Here is a 17,833-nt window from a genome sequence, read left to right as displayed (position 1 = left end):
ACTGGTTCGTGGATGAAGGGAAAGCAGTGGATGTATTGTGTCTCTGACTTTAGCAAAGCTTTTGACACGGTCTCCCACAGCATTCTTGTCAGAAGTTAAGGAAGGATGGGCTGGATGAATGCACTATAAGGTGGGTAGAAAGTCTGGTCTAGATTGTCGGGCTCAAAGGGTAGTGATCAATGGCTCCATGTCTAGTTGGCAGCCGGTGTCAAGTGGAGTGCCCCAGGGGTCGTCTGGGGCCCGTTTTGTTCAATATCTTCATAAATGATCTGGAGGCTTGTGTGGATTGCCCTCTCAGCAAATTTGCGGCATGATTACTAAACTGGGAGGAGTGGTAGATACGCTGGAGGGGGAGGGATAGGCTACAGGAAGGACCCTAGACAAATTGGAGGATTGGGCCAAAAGAAATCTAATGAGGTTCAATAAGGATAAGTGCAGGGTCCTGCACTTAGGATGGAAGAATCCAATGCACCGCTACAGACTAGGGACCGAATGGCTCGGCAGCAGTTCTGCGGAAAAGGACCTAGGGTGACAGTGGACGAGAAGCTGGATATGAGTCAGCAGTGTGCCCTTGTTGCCAAGAAGGCCAATGGCATTTTGGGATGTATAAGTAGGGGCATAGCGAGCAGATCGAGGGACCCTCTATTCGAGTTCCCCTCTATTCGACACTGGTGAGGCCTCATCTGGAGTACTGTGTCCAGTTTTGGGCCCCACACTACAAGAAGGATGTGGATAAATTGGAAAGAGTACAGCGAAGGGCAACAAAAATGATTAGGGGTCTAGAGCACATGACTTATGAGGAGAGGCTGAGGGAGCTGGGATTGTTTAGTCTGCAGAAGAGAAGAATGAGGGGGGATTTGATAGCTGCTTTCAACTACCTGAAAGGGGGTTTCAAAGAGGATGGCTCTAGACTGTTCTCAATGGTAGCAGATGACAGACACGAGGAGTAATGGTCTCAAGTTGAAATGGGGGATGTTTAGATTGGATATTAGGAAAAACTTTTTCCTAAGAGGGTGGTGAAACACTGAAATGCGCTACTAGGGACGGTGGTAGACTCTCCTTCCTTAGAGGTTTTTACGGTCAGGCTTGACAAAGCCCTGGCTGGGATGATTTAACTGGACTTGGTCTGCTTTGAGCAGGGGGTTGGACTACGATGACCTTCTGGGGTCCCTTCCAACCCTGAATTCTATGATTCTATGATTCTATGAAGTTGGCCCAGCCATCCTTCTTTCATGAAGGAAAGGCAGCTGAGCCAAATTGAGCATGTGGCTCTGTACCCCTTGTGGCATGTCTCAATGCTTGGCGTCGGGGAGCTGGGCTCTAACTCAAGGGACAGGAGCTGCACTGCACAGTGGGTGCAGGGCAGGTTTGCTTTCTAAACCCCTGATCCTAGGCCTCCCCTCTGCATTGGGCCTGCAACCCATCTACAATTTTCCTGCAACTCTCTGGTGGTTACCAGTTTGAATCCACTTAGCTTGTAGTTAGCTAAAGTTGTTACCATCTAATGGCTAATCAGTGGTCTTGGTCAAGGTCCTATAGAGGTGACCACGCCACAGAACATTACACCAAGTGGCAATAACTAGCATCCTCGTTGGGAGTCTTGGCAGAGAAACCAAGACTGAAAGCGCCTGGAGTCTGAACTACACCTTACTGATAAATTGTTCATTCATCTCTGGCATGACAAATACAGGTGGGGCAATGTGAGCTCCCCTTGTGGTTTTACTTTCCCAGTGGATAGAGAGGACATGAATCTGCAGAGTTGTCAATCTCTGGTACCTCACAAGATCTCTATCATGCATTCCTACAACTACAATACCCACCTGCTGAAGTGAAGAAACGATTGACATAGCCAGAAGAGTACCCAGAATCACCTACACAGGACAGGCCCAACAAAGAAAACAACAGAAACGCCACTAGCCATCACCTTCGCCCCCAACTAAACCTCTCCAACGCATCATCAAGGATCTACAACCGATCCTGAAAGACGACCCATCACTCTCACAGATCTTGGGAGACAGGCCAGCCTTGCTTACCGACAGCCCCCCAATCTGAAGCAAATACTCACCAGCAACCACACACCACACAACAGAACCACTAACCCAGGAACCTATCCTTGCAACAAGCCGTTGCCAACTCTGTCCACATATCTATTCAGGGGATACCATCTAGGGCCTAATCACATCAGCCACACTATCAGAGGCTCGTTCACCCTGCGCATCTACCAATGTGATATAGGCCATCATGTGCCAGCAATGCCCCTCTGCCATGACATTGGCCAACTGGACAGTCTCTACGTAAAGAATGAATGGACACAATCAGATGTCAAGAATTATAACATCAAAACCAGTTGGAGAAACACTTCAATCTCTCTGGTCACTCGATTACAGACCTAAGAGTGGCTATCCTTCAACAAAAAAGCTTCAAAAAAGACTCCAACGAGAGACTGCTGAATTGGAATTAATTGCAAACTGGATCCAATTAACTTAGGCTTGAGTAGAGACTGGGAATGGATGAGTCATTACACAAAGTAAAACTATTTCCCCATGGTATTTCTCCCCCCCACCCCCCACCGTTCCTCTGATATTCTTGTTAACTGCTGGAATTAGCCTACCTTGCTTGTCACCATGAAAGATTTTCCTCCTTCCCCCCCCCCCCCGCTGTTGATGGCTTATCTTAAGTGATCACTCTCCTTACAGTGTGTATGATAAACCCATTGTTTCATGTTCTCTGTGTGGTATATAAATCTCTCCTCTGTTTTTTCCACCAAATGCATCCGATGAAGTGAGCTGTAGCTCACGAAAGCTTATGCTCTAATAAATTTGTTAGTCTCTAAGGTGCCACAAGTACTCCTTTTCTTTTTGCGAATACAGATAACATGGCTGCTACTCTGAAACTGTCAAATGATACTGTGTGTTGATGGCAGATCTGTCAGACAGGCTAATGGACTTGCAAAAGGAGAGGGGGTGGAAAATGGTAGCCCTGCAAAAGGAGGAAAAGAGAGTGTACTTGTCTTGGAATAAGAATCACAGAAGAAGGAGAAATGGGGGGGAAAGGACAGGAAAGTAGGTGAGAGCTCTCATTGCCTGGAGAGAAGGATTCCTACAGAACAAAGCCAAAGAAAAAGAACCCTCTGTGGGTTATCCAGGTGGGAAGATCAGTTCAGCCAAGCATGCTGAGTGGACTTTTAGCTGCCTTTTGTCTTGTGGCCATACAATAGAAATACATTTTGATTTGTTCAGATTTAGGTTGCTTCCTTGAGGGCTGGATTCTAGAAAGTATTGGTATTCAATGTGTCAAAAAACAAGCTTTTCATTTTCTTATGTTAAGATGGCATATTTTTTCTCTCTGATTTCCTCTGACAGATGGTTACCACAGCCAGTGACCCTGTTCATCAGCATTCTGATATCCGGTATCTCACTTCTGTGTATGAACAGAAATGGACAGGAGACTGACTATGAGGTATTGAACCATATTCACATAATGGCCAGAGGGGAGAACTCTGAAAGGGAAGGGAATGAGGAGAGTTGACGTCGAAGCAGTGGCTCTCCACCTTTGCAGAATCCTCTGCAGAAGAGGGTACAGTGCCTGGCTGTGCAAAAAACTGGGAGCTGGGCATAATCATAATTCTGTGCATGAGTTTAACCTCTACTTGCTGGAAAGGGGAGAGGGGGAAGGGAAAAAGCTTGTCTTTGTCGGTTCTTGAGACATGCTAAGCTGCTATGGTGATGCGTGAAAATATAACCTTAATAGCGCACTTTCTCTCAGTTATTTTAATATGATGATTTAAGGGAGGTTTCTTAGTTATCACTATACCTAGTACTGTGGGTGTATGTATTTAAAAATATAGTGGGGGTGTATGTGAAAGATCTCATTATTCAGGCATCTCTGATAGTTTCATCTCACCCTGCCCACTAACCCAGCTCTTTCAGGACAGTCAAACTATTCCTGTCCTGCTCATTTGGATTAGTGTGCTCAGTTATGCCAGTGCTCCTTTACATTGTTTATGTAGTCAAGAGCACCTACATTGCTCCCATAGTGTAATGCTGTGTTTGAAAACTTTTTAGTATACTAGGTGTCTGAAAAAGACCCTCTCTGAATGGAAGCTGGAAGAGAATTGGTCACACTTCTCCTTTAGGCAGTCAGTAATTTGTATAAAAACAACAAGGAGTCTGGTGGCACCTTAAAGACTAACAGATTTATTTGGGCATAAGCTTTTGTGGGTAAAACACTCACTTCTTCAGGTGCATCTGAAGAAGTGGTGTTTTACCCCACAAAAGCTTATGTCTAAATAAAGTGTTAGTCTGTATCCACAAAACAACAAGGAATCTAACATGGCTACCCCGATACTTGACACTAACTGTCTATTTTCAGATGCACAGTCAATGTTTTTCTTTTAGAAGATAATAGAATAATTTTGTTTTCCCATCACATTACTATAAATCAGGGAAACTATAACTATCCCTTTAATACTTAATATTTTTAATAGGTTGCTGTTCATGTCAAACAATAAATGGTGAGTTATGCCGCTCTGGAGAGGGAGAGCCAGTGTCAAATGACACCACTAATGATAGCTGTACTCCTCCCCCCGAGACAGGTATGATAATAATGTATTCTCATATACTATTCCATCTATTGCACTGACTAATTTAGTTTTGCTACAATATCAGTAAAAATTAAATTGGGAGATGTCATCATTTTAACTGTTTTACTTGGACATCCTGAACTTCTAATTAAAAGAAAGCTTTTGCCATCATGTAACTTATTATAGTTTACACTCTGCCATCAGAGACAGTTGTAGTATTTTTTTATTGTCCAGAACTATTAATTTGTAACAGACCATTTAGCAAGCTGCACAGAATGCAGCTCTTTTAGGGGATTTGTTCTCAGAACTTTCAGCACTAGTCTTCACACGGGATGGAACTTTCAAGGTATAGGGCACCTCTATCTGTTGGGGTTTGCATCAAGGGCCTGATCCAAGGTCTATAGAAGTCTTTCTATTGATTTCAGTGGGCTCTGGATCTAACCCTGTAGATTGTATGGAATATTCCCTTCCAAGTATTTGGATTTTGGGAAAGTAAGTGTTTGAGGGGGCCCAAAATGCCATGGAAATTGAAGAATAGTTCACAATGAACTTTCTGCACCCTTCAAGAACCCTTGGTCCAGCCCATGCACATGTTTACTTCTCAGTAGCCAGCAAAGTGATCATTCACACTGCAGCCTTCCTTAGCTGCACACTTTACAGGCAACTCCATTTCATATGTACTGCATGCACAACATGTAACTTTCAACAGGTCCGAACACTTTGGAACCCAAACCATTTCTCACTGCAACACTTAATCGGCTCTCCTCAATGAGGGCTATTTCCACACATCTATCCCCAATCACTTAGGCTGTAGAGCCATTCAAACAAATGGCACAGGGATGTGGGAGGTTTTGGTAAATGTGTGCGGCCTTTTCATTCCTACCCCCAAAAGGCTGAACCTTATTTGCTCAAATCAAGCAGAGATGATTTTAGCCTGATAGGGGGATGTTTCAGGAAGTTATAAGCAATTGAAAATGGAGTTACAATGGAAACTCATGTAACCTTTACTATAGCAGTTGATCATGCTTCCCACTGTTATACCGAACTGCAGTGACACATAGCCTGTTTGTGTGTAGTACATATTATTTGTGCAGTTCTTTTGTTGCCATCTAGTGGCAGGTATGGAGAACTTTTTAATAACCACCTGTAACTTGCAGTTTGAAACAAAAGGAATATCCATTTGGTAAGGGTATTTATAGCTGTCTTTAATGATGGGTTATGGTACATTGCTTTAGAATTGTATGCTAACAGAATTGTGTAGAGTTTTGATTCTGGCAGAAACAGGAAGAAATTAACTGATTAATTTGTAGCTCAATGAGGCTAGGATTTACAGCAAGTTAGAAATGACAATGTTTTTCTAAATACTTTCACTATACTGGAAATTCATTGTCAGATTAAAAACTTGTTCTGAAAAACTGTTAATTTTTTTAGTAGTACCAGGAACAGTTTCTCAGAGCTAACCACTACTAAACTTTGCACTAGTGTAGAGCTGTAATTTAGGCAGCAAAAGGTTTTGTTGTGTAAAGTTTTCCTGGTTAGAGAGAGAGTAACCATCTCTACCAGAAATCAACCAGTCCGCTTTGGGACAGATGTCTGAAAAACGTATAGTTAAAGCTTACATTAAAATTTCCCTTTTTGTGCATACAGCCTCAGCACAGAAATTAAAATTGATATTATACATCCAAATTTCAGAAGTAGTAATAGGGTAGTTTGTGCATGGACTTGGAGTCAGGAACTCCTAGTTGTTCAAGACTACAGTGTGTGTCAGCAATGATTAAATCAGTCATTTCAGCACTGAATAATGGGGAAGAGACACTGCACTGTGTAGGTCCCAAACATGAAGAAAGCTGTGTGTTTGTGGACATTCCTGTTGTTCACTTCCTCCTCCCATCTCTCCCCAATACTTCCTCTTCCTCATTGCTTCTAAAGGATTATTGTAAGATCGTGGCTTTTGACTGGGTGTTGTACAAGCAGGGTCAGAATCATCAGACTCTGTAACTTAAAAAGCCAAATTATAAATTCTGGTTTCATGTTTTGCAGCAAATCAGTGTGAGAGTCACTGCAGTTCTGAAAACTGCATATTGGCACAAGAAGAACAACGTCTGCAGAGTGGAGACAAACAACTGGCTAGACATGTGTTGCTGTGTTTACTTCTCATTGTGGGCCTGTTTGCTGTAAATATTTCCTATTTCTGACGTTGATTAGATCAATGGTTTATGACACTTTTTCAGGAAACCTGTATCGGCAGACAAGTAAAAAGCTTGTAGTTCCCCATTTTTCTGGGCCAGTGTCAATTCGGTCTGCACTATATTTAAATGAATGTGTGTATCTCAGTTCTGTCCCTCATTAGAAGAGTACATCACAAAATTAAATGTGCTAACTGTACTGTTAACACTGCTGATGTCAATGAACAAGTCAGGGCTGACAACAGTATGGGGAGGGCCAAAATTTGAATTCTCATTGGTCTGCCAGTTCATTAGACTTTTTTCAGGGATATCTTTCTTCACTACACAATAGTCAGCTTTTTAAAAGTGCAGTAATTCTTTGAAAAGGGACTTCCTAAAAATGGCTCCTTCTTATTGAACAGATTTGTGTGGATTCAGAATCCAAGTTACTTTAGCGATGACAAATGAAATAGTGATGAGCATGGTATAAGAACCTGTATAAAATAAAACAGACAAATCTATTTGTGCTGTTTATATTAGCACTGTGGACTCCACACAGCCACGCAGTAAGCTGGACTCTATTCCTTTGCTGCATCATTAACAGATTTATTTACTACCTTCCAGTTAGAGCCAATCAGTGACTCCAGTGAGATACTGTTGAAGACTCCAGACTGCTTGCTGGAGTGTAACTAAGTCAAGATTTGACCTGCAGAAACTCTATTGCTGGTGGTGATGCAGAAGAAGGAAACAACCCAGTCTGACTTTCAGAGCCCAATTAGAGTTTGTAAGGCTGTCCAAAAAACATACATTTTTACTTGTAAAAAATCTATAATTGATATAGAAACCAACAGGACTCAATGAACCCCACAGTGCCATTATTAGTCAGAGCAAAACTGCTTTTTAACTCGGTCAGTGGTCACAAACTTCATTGCACTGCAACTCCCTTCTGACAACAAAAATTACTGCATGACTCCAGGAGGGAGGGATCGAAGCGTGAGCAGGCCCAAACCCTGCTGCCCTGGGCTTCAGGGGGGCCTCTAACCTGAGCCCCACTGCTCCGGGCAGTGGGGCTCATGTTTTGGCTTTGGCTTTGGCCCTGGGCAGTGGGGCTCAGGCTTCAGCCCCGAGCCTCAGCAAGTCTAACACCGGCCCTGGCACTCCATTAAATTGGGGTCGCAACCCACTTTGGGGTCCTGGCCCACAGTTTGAGAACCGCTGAACTAGGTCATTGGAAGCAAGTTTTCCTTTTTTTCTAAATATCATATCAGACATTTCAAATAATTACAAATAAATTTTTGTGGTGGCCCACAAGATAAAAAGGAAATTTTGGCTCCAGTTTTATCTATAAATCAATTATCAGATTTTTAGTTGCAGAAACTATTAAATGAACTATGAGCCCCTTGCTACTCAAAAATGATTTCACCTTTATGCCCACATGAGCTAGCATTTGTTTTTCCAGATTATGTTCAGCTGAAGTGCATACCAGCACCAGTCCATACAGCTACTGAGCTTCCATAAAAGCAAGAAACAATGTAGAAAATGCTGGTGTGGAGTTCAGTAGGAATGTTTGCTTTCTGCCTTGTGAAATATTGGCTCAGACAGGTTTGCTACTTATTGATTACCTAAGTATGCATAGAGTTTAACATAGAAGAACAAGGTCCTCCTTTGTTTAGGGTATTAGAGGTGCCGGCCCTTAGCACTGAGGTACATTTCACCCTTAAAATCGGATCACACTATGTGGGTCTCATTTACAGCTACTGAACCTCACAAGGAATGTAGCAGGTTACTTTTTCAGTGACTGTTTTTGTTCTAGATGACTTATTGCATAAAGAGAATAAAGGAGTTTTTTGTTATCTTCTGTGAAGAAGAGAGAATTTTCTAACACAATTATATTTTTAACAGAATCTGTCCAGCTGTTTGTGGTGGTTGTTCAACCAAGAACCTGGAAGGCTCTATGTGAGAATTGCAGTTCTTCTGTGCTGTATTTAATTTTGGTCAGGTACTTTGCAATGTTCCTTTGAAATTGCGTATTTCTCTTGGCTGCTGACGCTGGTAATCAACAGTGATAGGAAAGAACATGCTGAGACTTTCAGTGGAGGGTTGATAAAATGTTAGGTGTATCAAGTTTTCTAGAAAGGAGCAGTGATTCATTATAAACAGGTCACTCATCCATTTTCTTTGGTTGCCTACCATGGTATTTTCTGCTTCACAGGTTGTCATGCTCTGCCTCCTGGGCAAGTGTTCCAGAAGTAAATTGCTATCAACTACTCTCCTTTTTATTTTACCTGGTCTTACCATGCAGATAGCTCTGGGAAGGATGTCGTTGTGTTTGTGTATCAGATGAGATGTCGAACTACATGAATAAATTTACCAAACCCCTTTCTGGAGAAGTTTCTTGGACAGCTTATTGCATGCCTGTCTCTGTCTGTCTCTTTAAGATCCAAAATGTAAAAGATCCTTAATCCTATTTATTCTTTGAAATAGTTGTCCAGGCCACAAATTCAGTCCTGATGGCACTAAATTCAGTGGATTATTTTAATTTCTTTTCTTTCCTGGGTCTGAAATAATGTCTTTTCTAGGTTTATAATACTGATATTTCTGGGTTGTGGGTTTTTTTTTTTCAGGGGCTTCATATCCTTTGGTATATTTGGTTTGGATAAACATTTAATCATTCTGCCATTCAAAAGAAGGTAAATCTAATCTTTCAACACCTTACCTAGGTGGGTTTAATGGTAAGAATAGCTATTAATAATGTTATTGGTCTTTTAAACCTCTACTTCCATCGCTGCTCCTACCTCCTCTCCTGCCAATGCTCCTTCCAGGGTGCCGCTCCTGAATGCCTCTTTGGTATTAGATTAGTACGGACACATGCAGGGATCTGCACTCTTTTGGCCATGCCCTAATGTCACCGCTGCTGGCTAATCAGAGTCAGTGGGTTCCAAACTGAAAATCTGGTGGGACATAAAAGTTCAGCTGAAACTGCATTTAAACCTTAGCTTGCAAATGAGCGCTTGCTGTTAGTACAAGGTGAAACTGACAAAGCTACTGCTGCTTCCCCAAACCCAGGGAAGCTGAGTATGCCACTTATGTGGGGAAGTTGGGACTCCCAAGTCCCACACTGCCCCAAGCTGTGGGGAAGAACTTAGGTTGTGGCTGGAGCTTGGGAGAGGACTGCCACCCATGGCAACCTTAAATTGCACAGGGTCCAGGCAGTTCTGAATCAAGGAGGCACACCTAGTTCCTTGCCTTCACTCTGTGTTAACTAGAATCAAGCTTTTGAGTCTTCAAAGGCAAACAGTATATGGGCTAGGAAGTTCTATCATGAGTAGCTAGTGTATGCACTATATATAACAGAATTGGTGACAGAATGATGCAGAATTTTCCCCCAAGTTCTATAATAATTTTCCAGCTTTCCTTTTAAATTGCCAGTTTCTTTGTTGATTTCTTGGTTAATTATTTTCAGGTTTGAATTCCTCTGGGGTAGTAGAGAAGCAGCAGAACATGTAGAGTCTTCTGTGCCTGAGGAAATCAGGATGACATGTCAACAATTTGTTCATTATCACAGAAATGCCTGTGTCAGAAGCATTGTCAAAGACAGAAGGTGGGGCTCTGTTCCTCTGCAGAGGTTCATTTAAACTGCAGCAAGCTGTCAGAGCTCACAGGCTGGGAATAATAATATAGCCACTTCCATTAGTGTTTACAGCCATGGCAAATGTCTTCAAATTGCAGTATACATCAGTGTGAAAGATGAGTATTTAGCAGCTTGTTTAGGTAACTTGTCTTCAATGGAAACATCAACCTCATTTTATGTGACTAAAAGTATTTGCATGAGAAAAAGTTTTGGGGACTAATCCTGCATTTTATACTTAAGAGCATTTGCTATGGCTACATCTGTAAAGACTGCTCATGTGATTCTGGATTTGTAGGTCCTTGTCCCTTACAAGTTCATTCTTGTTGCTTATTCTTCATTTGAAGTTGTAATCATCTTGTGGTGTCACACAAGCTTTCAGAAACAAATCGATGCCCTAACTGAAGATTATGGCTTCAAGTTTGTGTTTGAGGTAGGGGAGAAAGAGCAGCAGGAGCAGAATAACTTAAAAAACCTTCTGCTTGTTTTGCAAATACCCATGGTATAAAGAAAAGGCAACAATGATTTTTCTAATCAGAATGCTTCAGATTGAGTAATTCTTTAAAGAAGGATGAAGTAATGCAATCTGTGGACATTACACAGGGTATAATCTGGATAATGAACGGCTCTGTCCCCTCAGTTCTCCAATGTGGAGTGCTTCTTACACAGCTTTGCTGTGAGAGCTATCATCCTGGTCTACTCTCACACCGCCTGCAGCATATAACTTATTCTGAACTATATTGTATGAGTGCTATAGCCAGCCACTTGTGAATTACACTGCAGAGTAACACCAGCAAATCCCAGTCCCAAAGTTTCCCAGAAATGTATGTCTTTACTGCCCAGCTCTCTGCTGGACAATACAAGCTCATAGAAAGTTTGTTATTTTATAAATAGAAAATGATATGCACAAATCCTGTTATCCCAAATGGAGTTTCCCAAATAACTCAATCCAAACACACTGGTTTAGGTGAAACAAATTTATTAACTACAGACTGATTTTCAGTGACTACAAGTAATGAGGCATAAGTGTCAGAATGGTTACAAGAAAATAAAAGTACAACACACTAATGCTTAACTTAAGCTAAGAAAATTCAAAGCAAAGGTCTGTCTCACTACATGGTTCAGCAGTCTTACTGGCTGAATTCCTTCAGTCAGGATCCCTCCCCTAGTCCAGTTGCTGCTTTCTTGTTCTTCAAGTGTTGTTGATTCGTGGATAAAGAGAAAGGAGAGATCATTTGGGGTGTCTGCTCTCCTTCTTGTAGTTTTTCTCTTCTTTGAGAATCATTTCCAGATGATGTTCAGGAGACTGGAAAGTCTGTGTATATGGGAACAATGTTTCTTTGTCAAGATGTAGACTTTTCACTCTCGCCCTTTTTCCTGCCAAAGACACCTAGTTGAGGCATTGGCTAACTTTTTGTCTCTGGAAAACTGGTTTGTGACTGCTCCCCAGATTTGGAACATGTTTTAATAATATCGTATAGTAGAATCTTAGAACTTTACACACAATGTTGCCACGCATATTTTACCAGGACAATAATGGTCAGCAAATTGAGTTTTCAAGTGATACCTCACAAGGCATATTTTTACAAAATTTATCATCTTGCAAAAGGGGTGAACATAGGGGACAGACATCACACAGTTCACATAGCAGGCTTCCTACCACACAAGCAAGCATGGCACATCAGGAAGTATTTTTACAAAGTAGACGGGTGCACTTTGTACCTACATGGTGCATGGTATAGGCACTGACTCTGTGGGTGCTCTGGGGCTGGAGCACCCATGGGGGAAAAATGGTGGGTACTGAGCACCCACTGGAGCCTCCATCAGCGTTTTCCCCCTCCTCCCAGTGCATTCTGCCCACCAGCGGGCCCTGCTGATCAGCGCCCATGCCTCCCCCGCATCGCAATCAGCTGTTTTGCGTTGTGCAGGAGGCTCTAGGGGGAGAGAAGAGGAGCAAGGACGCAGCACACTCAGGAGAGGGGGTGGGACAGGGCTGGAAGATGCAGTGCAGGGGTGGAAAGCGGGGGTGGCCTTGAGGGAAGGAGTGGCGTGGGGTGGGGCCTGGTGCAGAGCCAGCGGTTGAGCACCCCCTGGCACAATGGAAAGTCGGAGTTTGTGCATGGCATTTTATTCCCCCTACTATTTCTTTGCTTTTATTGTTTCTGTTTCCTTTGAGAATTAATCAGACTTAAAGAGTGAAACATAAGCTTGCACATATATTTTGGGTCTCTGTATTTAAAAAATATTTGTATTTTATATTTGAGTATTATATACTGTGCAGCATTTCTTTCCCACCTTATTTCCATTTGTAAGAAAATGTGTGCAATCCCTCTATCCCTTATTTAAATATTCATCTAATTTCTCAATTTAATAATACTGTGTCTGATATGATTTTGGTTTTTTATTTTGTTGCTCCACTAATATAAGCTAACATTTGCTCTCATTTTTACTGCTTGTTTTAATTAAAATATAAAGAAGTTCGTTGGTTGCTGCTGTCTTGTGTAGCTGTTAATCATCTTTGTTTGCTCAAACTTCGGAAACCCTGCAATTAGGTTCCATAGAGCAGATTTTAGAAATATTCATTACCACAAGTAAATTTCTGAGTGATAGTTTCCTACTACTGACTAGAAGGTAATAGTATTGCCTCATCACTAAGTCAAATAAAAACCAAAACAAAACACTTCCATCTTGCATCAGTGTCATATTGTTCTCAATTGTTCCCTCTAGTAAATAAAGATTCAGTAAGATAAGCACATTAAATGACTTATTTACAATATACACAACTACTCAAACTTGAAGAAAAGATGACCATTAAAGTGCAGCCCGTGTACCTAATGCTTCTGGCATTTTACATTTAATTAAATCAGGTATTTTGTTACAGAAGTGGTCATGCTAATGAATACATTTGAAGTATCCAATAATTTGTATGTGTACGTGTGTTGTAGTCAGATTGCTGTGTAGGTTCTATAAAGCTTATTTTACAGGCATAACAGAACTTTGCATGCATTTTGCTTTTCATGGAGGTGTTTAGGAAAAGGTAATGAAATGTGCATGCCCTTAACATACAGAATTAATAGGTTCTCTTCTAACATACTTTTAACTATCATGCTGTCTTTCCTTGTTTTCCCCGTATTTTTCCTTGCCTTCCCCCATCATGCAGTGGTGATAGCAGATTTACAGAACATATGGGTGAATCATTCCTTTGACATACAGGTGTGGTGCAAAGACCTCGACTGTCATCTTCTTTGGCTGTGAGCTGGTGAACTGGCTTATCCAAGTTGGCCTTGCTTCTGACCGTGGTGAAGCTGTGATGTACGGAGACAGACTGGCAAAAGGAGGCGTCATCCAGCATATTACCAATGAATTTGAATTTCAGGATGAGTACTTGTACTACCGTTTTATTCATAAGAGATCCACGGTGACTGAAAGCCACTGAACTGGGCATGTATTCAGAGGGTAGGCAACAAAGGACAAGTTTGTCCTTCTCACCTGCCCTCACCACTGAAATCTAAAGCATTTTCTTTCTTATGACACTTATCGAATTGGGTGTTCTCACTTTGTAATGCTGATGAAATTTGGTGGTTCTTGTTCCACCAAAAGAAAATGTGTAGCAAATGGCCTGCTTTGAATGCTCACTAATGAAAAAATCTCTGAAGTAGGATGCTCACGTTCAGTTATTTTTCCAATTTGAACATAAGCAATATAAAATGATTCCCCACCCCCAATAAAACTGCACTTAGCTGCTGATGATGCATACAAAACTTCAAAGCATTCTATGTTAAGAATATTTCCTTCTCCTGGTGAAATCCTGAGTTCCCATTTAAGTTAATGGGAGTTTTTCCTTTGACTTAATGGAACCAGGATTCGCCCCTGTTACTTAGGACCTTTGTGTAAAACCAGGAACTGTGTTCAAATTTTAACCTCTCAGTTTATGCTGCTTACTCCTCCCTTGAAGAGAAAATCCTCTGCTTGTAATGACGTTAATTGCTGTGAAGATGATCATGATGTCAAGGAATTAGAACTGAGGCATGAGCAGATGAACAATTAACAAAGATCCTGGTTTTATACAAGTTTATCAAGTCTTAAAGAGATGTTTTTTAAAAAAAAAACAAACCAAACAAAACCCTAGAAACATCACAGAATATAATGAATTCTAAGTAGTTTGTTTTCCAAAGATTTTCTCTTAGGTGTTAGTACAGGTGTGGGCAAACTTTTTGGCCCGAGGGCCACATCTGGGTGGGGAAATTGCATGCAGGACCATGAATGTGGGGGATTGGAGTGCAGTGTGCAGGAAGGGGCTCAGGGCAAGGGGTTGGGGCAGAGGAGGGGTGTGGGGTGTACGAGGGGGCTCAGGGAAGGGGGTTGGGGTGCCGAGTGCGGGAGGGGCCTCGGGGAGGAGTGCGGGAGGGGCCTCAGCGCAGGGTGTTGGGGTACAGGAGGGGTTTGGGGTTTGGGCTCCGGCCCAGCACCGCTTACCTGGAGCAGCTCCAGGGGGGCAGTGGCATGCACCGGGGCCAGGGCAGGCTCCCTCTGTGCACTGCCCTCACCTGTGGATACCTCCCCCAAAGCTCCCATTGGCCGTGGTTCCCCATTCCCGGCGAATGGGAGCTGCGGGGGGCGGTACCCACAGGTGAGGGCAGCACACAGAGCCCTCTCCACCCCCGGGGGCGACAGGATGTGCTGCTGGCCGCTTCTGGGAGCGGCATGGGGCCCACAGCACCACAGGGGTGGCAGTCCCACGGGCAAGATCCAAAGCCCTGAGGGGCCAGATCTGGTCCGCGGGCCGTAGTTTGCCCACCCCTGCGTTAGTAACTCTGCACACAGTAATTAGCAAATTATACCTTCATCTTCAGATCCTAGAAGCAACTGCAACTCTTGGTGGGGTGGTAGATATTTAGTACCTCTCCAAATCAAACCAAAACTTTGAACAAAGCATAAAATCTTTAAACTAGGTGAAATGAATTTTTAAAATGCATGATCCAAAGAATCCTTGTTGAATTTCTATATTTGGTTTTAGAATATCTAAGGATTTGAAAATTACATTGTCTTTATCAAAGCTTTACTTCATGGATACAAGATAATCAAATTCTAGTAAACCCCAGTAACCTCCCTAAAATGTTGAAATAGTTACTCAAATACTGTATGTTATATTCATATCTAACTTGAATGTACTAAAAGGAGAGTTTGAGTCCATGTTATCTGTAATAGTTTGAAATGGCTAAAGCAGAACCCTGGAGTATGGAATAGCCTGTTTTACTGCCCTTTTAAAACTGCAACAAAAGCGCTAAATTGTTGACATAAAATTTCTAATCATTAGTGTAATTGAAAAAAACAGGAACAAAATCTGCTTTGTTTCCTCATCTGGAATAGCTACATGTATACATCAATTTTCCTCAGCCCTTTTCTTTTTAAAGACACAGATTTTACTTTACCTTTTTATGTGGCCATTATCTGCTAGTAGTAAGAATAAAGTCGTTTTAACAGCATAAACCACAATACATGGGGAAGTGACTTTACAGTAGCTACAATTTGGATGTTGCACCAAATGCATGCAAGACTGACGCTGAGAAAGCAATTCCTTTTTGCTGTCAAATATATACAGTAGTTTTATTGCACGTTAGTCTGCTGTGTGCATTGATGCAGACAGTGTCCTACTGTATGCTATACAAACTGATGTTTTCTTTTTCCACAACAAAGAAACTCATTTGTAGCAGGCAGTGGATTAGCATTATCCATGAGTGAAATGGATGGCATACTTTTGTTACACTGCAACAGCTGAAAACAGCTGTGTCAAGCTATTTTGAATGAATTATAGATGTGTGTATGTTAAGAGTAGAAGCAATTAATATCTCTGGCTTCTGAATGTTGCTACTTCTCAATAAATCTCTAGTTATTTTATCTTATGGTTCTGAATTTTTATTTATTGTAATTTCATGGGTTACCTCAAGAGGCCAAACTCTGTAGGGAATACTTTTATCTCTTTGTGAGGGGCTTCTCTTTCTAACACTAGAGACTTGGGAATCCTAATTTTTGCCATCTTTTCATTCCACCAATGCTGCTCTTTAATTGGCTGGAGGGCTTGCTGGTGACTGTTAATTGATTTCTTTCAAGTGGAGACTATTGTTCTGTTCTCCTACCTGAGTTAATGAGGTGGCCAGTCTAGCTGTGAAATATTTTAAGTGACTCAACTCCTATTTATTGGCTTCCTAGATTTGGGGAGTTTTCCATTCAAGAAATTGGCCTGTTAAAGTACTGAATATGCCCATTATCAGCTTAATAACATGGCATCTATTGGACTCTCTTTTGTATTTAAGGTTAGTTAATTATGGGTGAACATCCGTTTTGGCAGTATCCATACATAATTTGGAAGAAGTTGGACCAAATTGCAGAAGGATAATTCAAATATTCCGTAGAATGAAACACTGAGCTGTAACTTTTTCTTTTATGTTTGTAGCCCTTACCAAAGGAAGCAATGGAGAAATGGGGCATTTATATTAGGTTTCACAATAGAAAAATATTAGATAATGTTTTTCAGTGAATTGCTTGTAAATAATCTTCTGCCCCTAAAGTTTGAAAATTAAAGTGGGGGGTGTCTGTAAACCAAATATATGCAGAGGTGGCCCTCTAGTGCGCACACTAGCTTTCAGTTGAATATAGTTCTTTTTCTCCTTCCCTTATATTTTGGCCAGAATCTTGTCTGAAAGAACTAAATCCCAGGGTACATGACAGCACAATATAATAATATTCATCACTTCACCCACCTCCAGAATCTAGCACACCATCTACACTACATATCACTTTAGGCCAGGAAAGGGAAAGCGTGATAGAAAATACAGGGGAATAGCTGAAATGTCACTGCCGTGTTGGACTCTCGGCTGCACACGTAATGGGACATCTTCACTCGTTATGATCAAGAAGGAACGTAGTCCAATTTATAACTTGGTGTAATGCAGTGGTGAATCAAGCACTATAATGTGAAAAAGTACAGTTCTTTACAATCCTAACCACGATAGTCTTGGTGACTTAGGCTTGAGCTAAGTTCTGGCCCAACAACTTTTTTCAGCATCTGAGTTTTATCATTAAGCTGCCCATTTGAGTGCCCTTCTGGGAGGTGTGACAAGATCACAGCCCAAAGTGGTACGGCTGCCAAATGGCTCGCTGTCAAACAGACATTCAGTAGGAGCTGAGGTGGAACACAGCAAATCACTTTATTCAAAAATATCCTAACAGTTTATGAACATTCTTTGTATTACTGAACCATCAAGAAATCTTGTTTGCTAGCACAGACCTAGAAGAGTCACTATCACCGTAATCAAACTTCTATAGAAATGTTTTACCTACTGCATTACTCTTAATGTCTCTGATTGCTAAACCTAAAGTCTGCATGTAAAACTTTATCTTTTTACTTTGCTTTGTATACTTGGCAGCACTCCACTCAGTTTCAATTTCAACTTTTGT

General features: G+C 41.6%; 1 protein-coding gene across 1 annotated transcript in view; it reads left to right on the top strand.

Annotated features, from left to right (window-relative positions):
* Positions 1 to 14,466, top strand: part of GPR155 (G protein-coupled receptor 155) — a 48,209-nt gene extending 33,743 nt beyond the window's left edge. Inside the window, 10 exon segments of the mRNA XM_038422132.2 lie at positions 3,363 to 3,377; positions 3,379 to 3,550; positions 3,553 to 3,576; positions 4,487 to 4,594; positions 6,623 to 6,756; positions 8,650 to 8,706; positions 8,708 to 8,745; positions 9,372 to 9,437; positions 10,211 to 10,348; positions 13,589 to 14,466. Of these exon segments, the coding sequence (XP_038278060.1) occupies positions 3,363 to 3,377; positions 3,379 to 3,550; positions 3,553 to 3,576; positions 4,487 to 4,594; positions 6,623 to 6,756; positions 8,650 to 8,706; positions 8,708 to 8,745; positions 9,372 to 9,437; positions 10,211 to 10,348; positions 13,589 to 13,811 (975 nt within the window). The 3' untranslated portion in view covers positions 13,812 to 14,466.
* Positions 14,467 to 17,833: the final 3,367 nt, after the last annotated feature.

Source organism: Dermochelys coriacea, chromosome 11 (genome assembly GCF_009764565.3).
Source record: "Dermochelys coriacea isolate rDerCor1 chromosome 11, rDerCor1.pri.v4, whole genome shotgun sequence".
In the NCBI taxonomy this organism is placed as follows: Eukaryota; Metazoa; Chordata; order Testudines; family Dermochelyidae; genus Dermochelys; species Dermochelys coriacea.
Note: the sequence above shows the minus strand (reverse complement) of the source record. Positions and strands in the feature narration are given on the sequence as shown.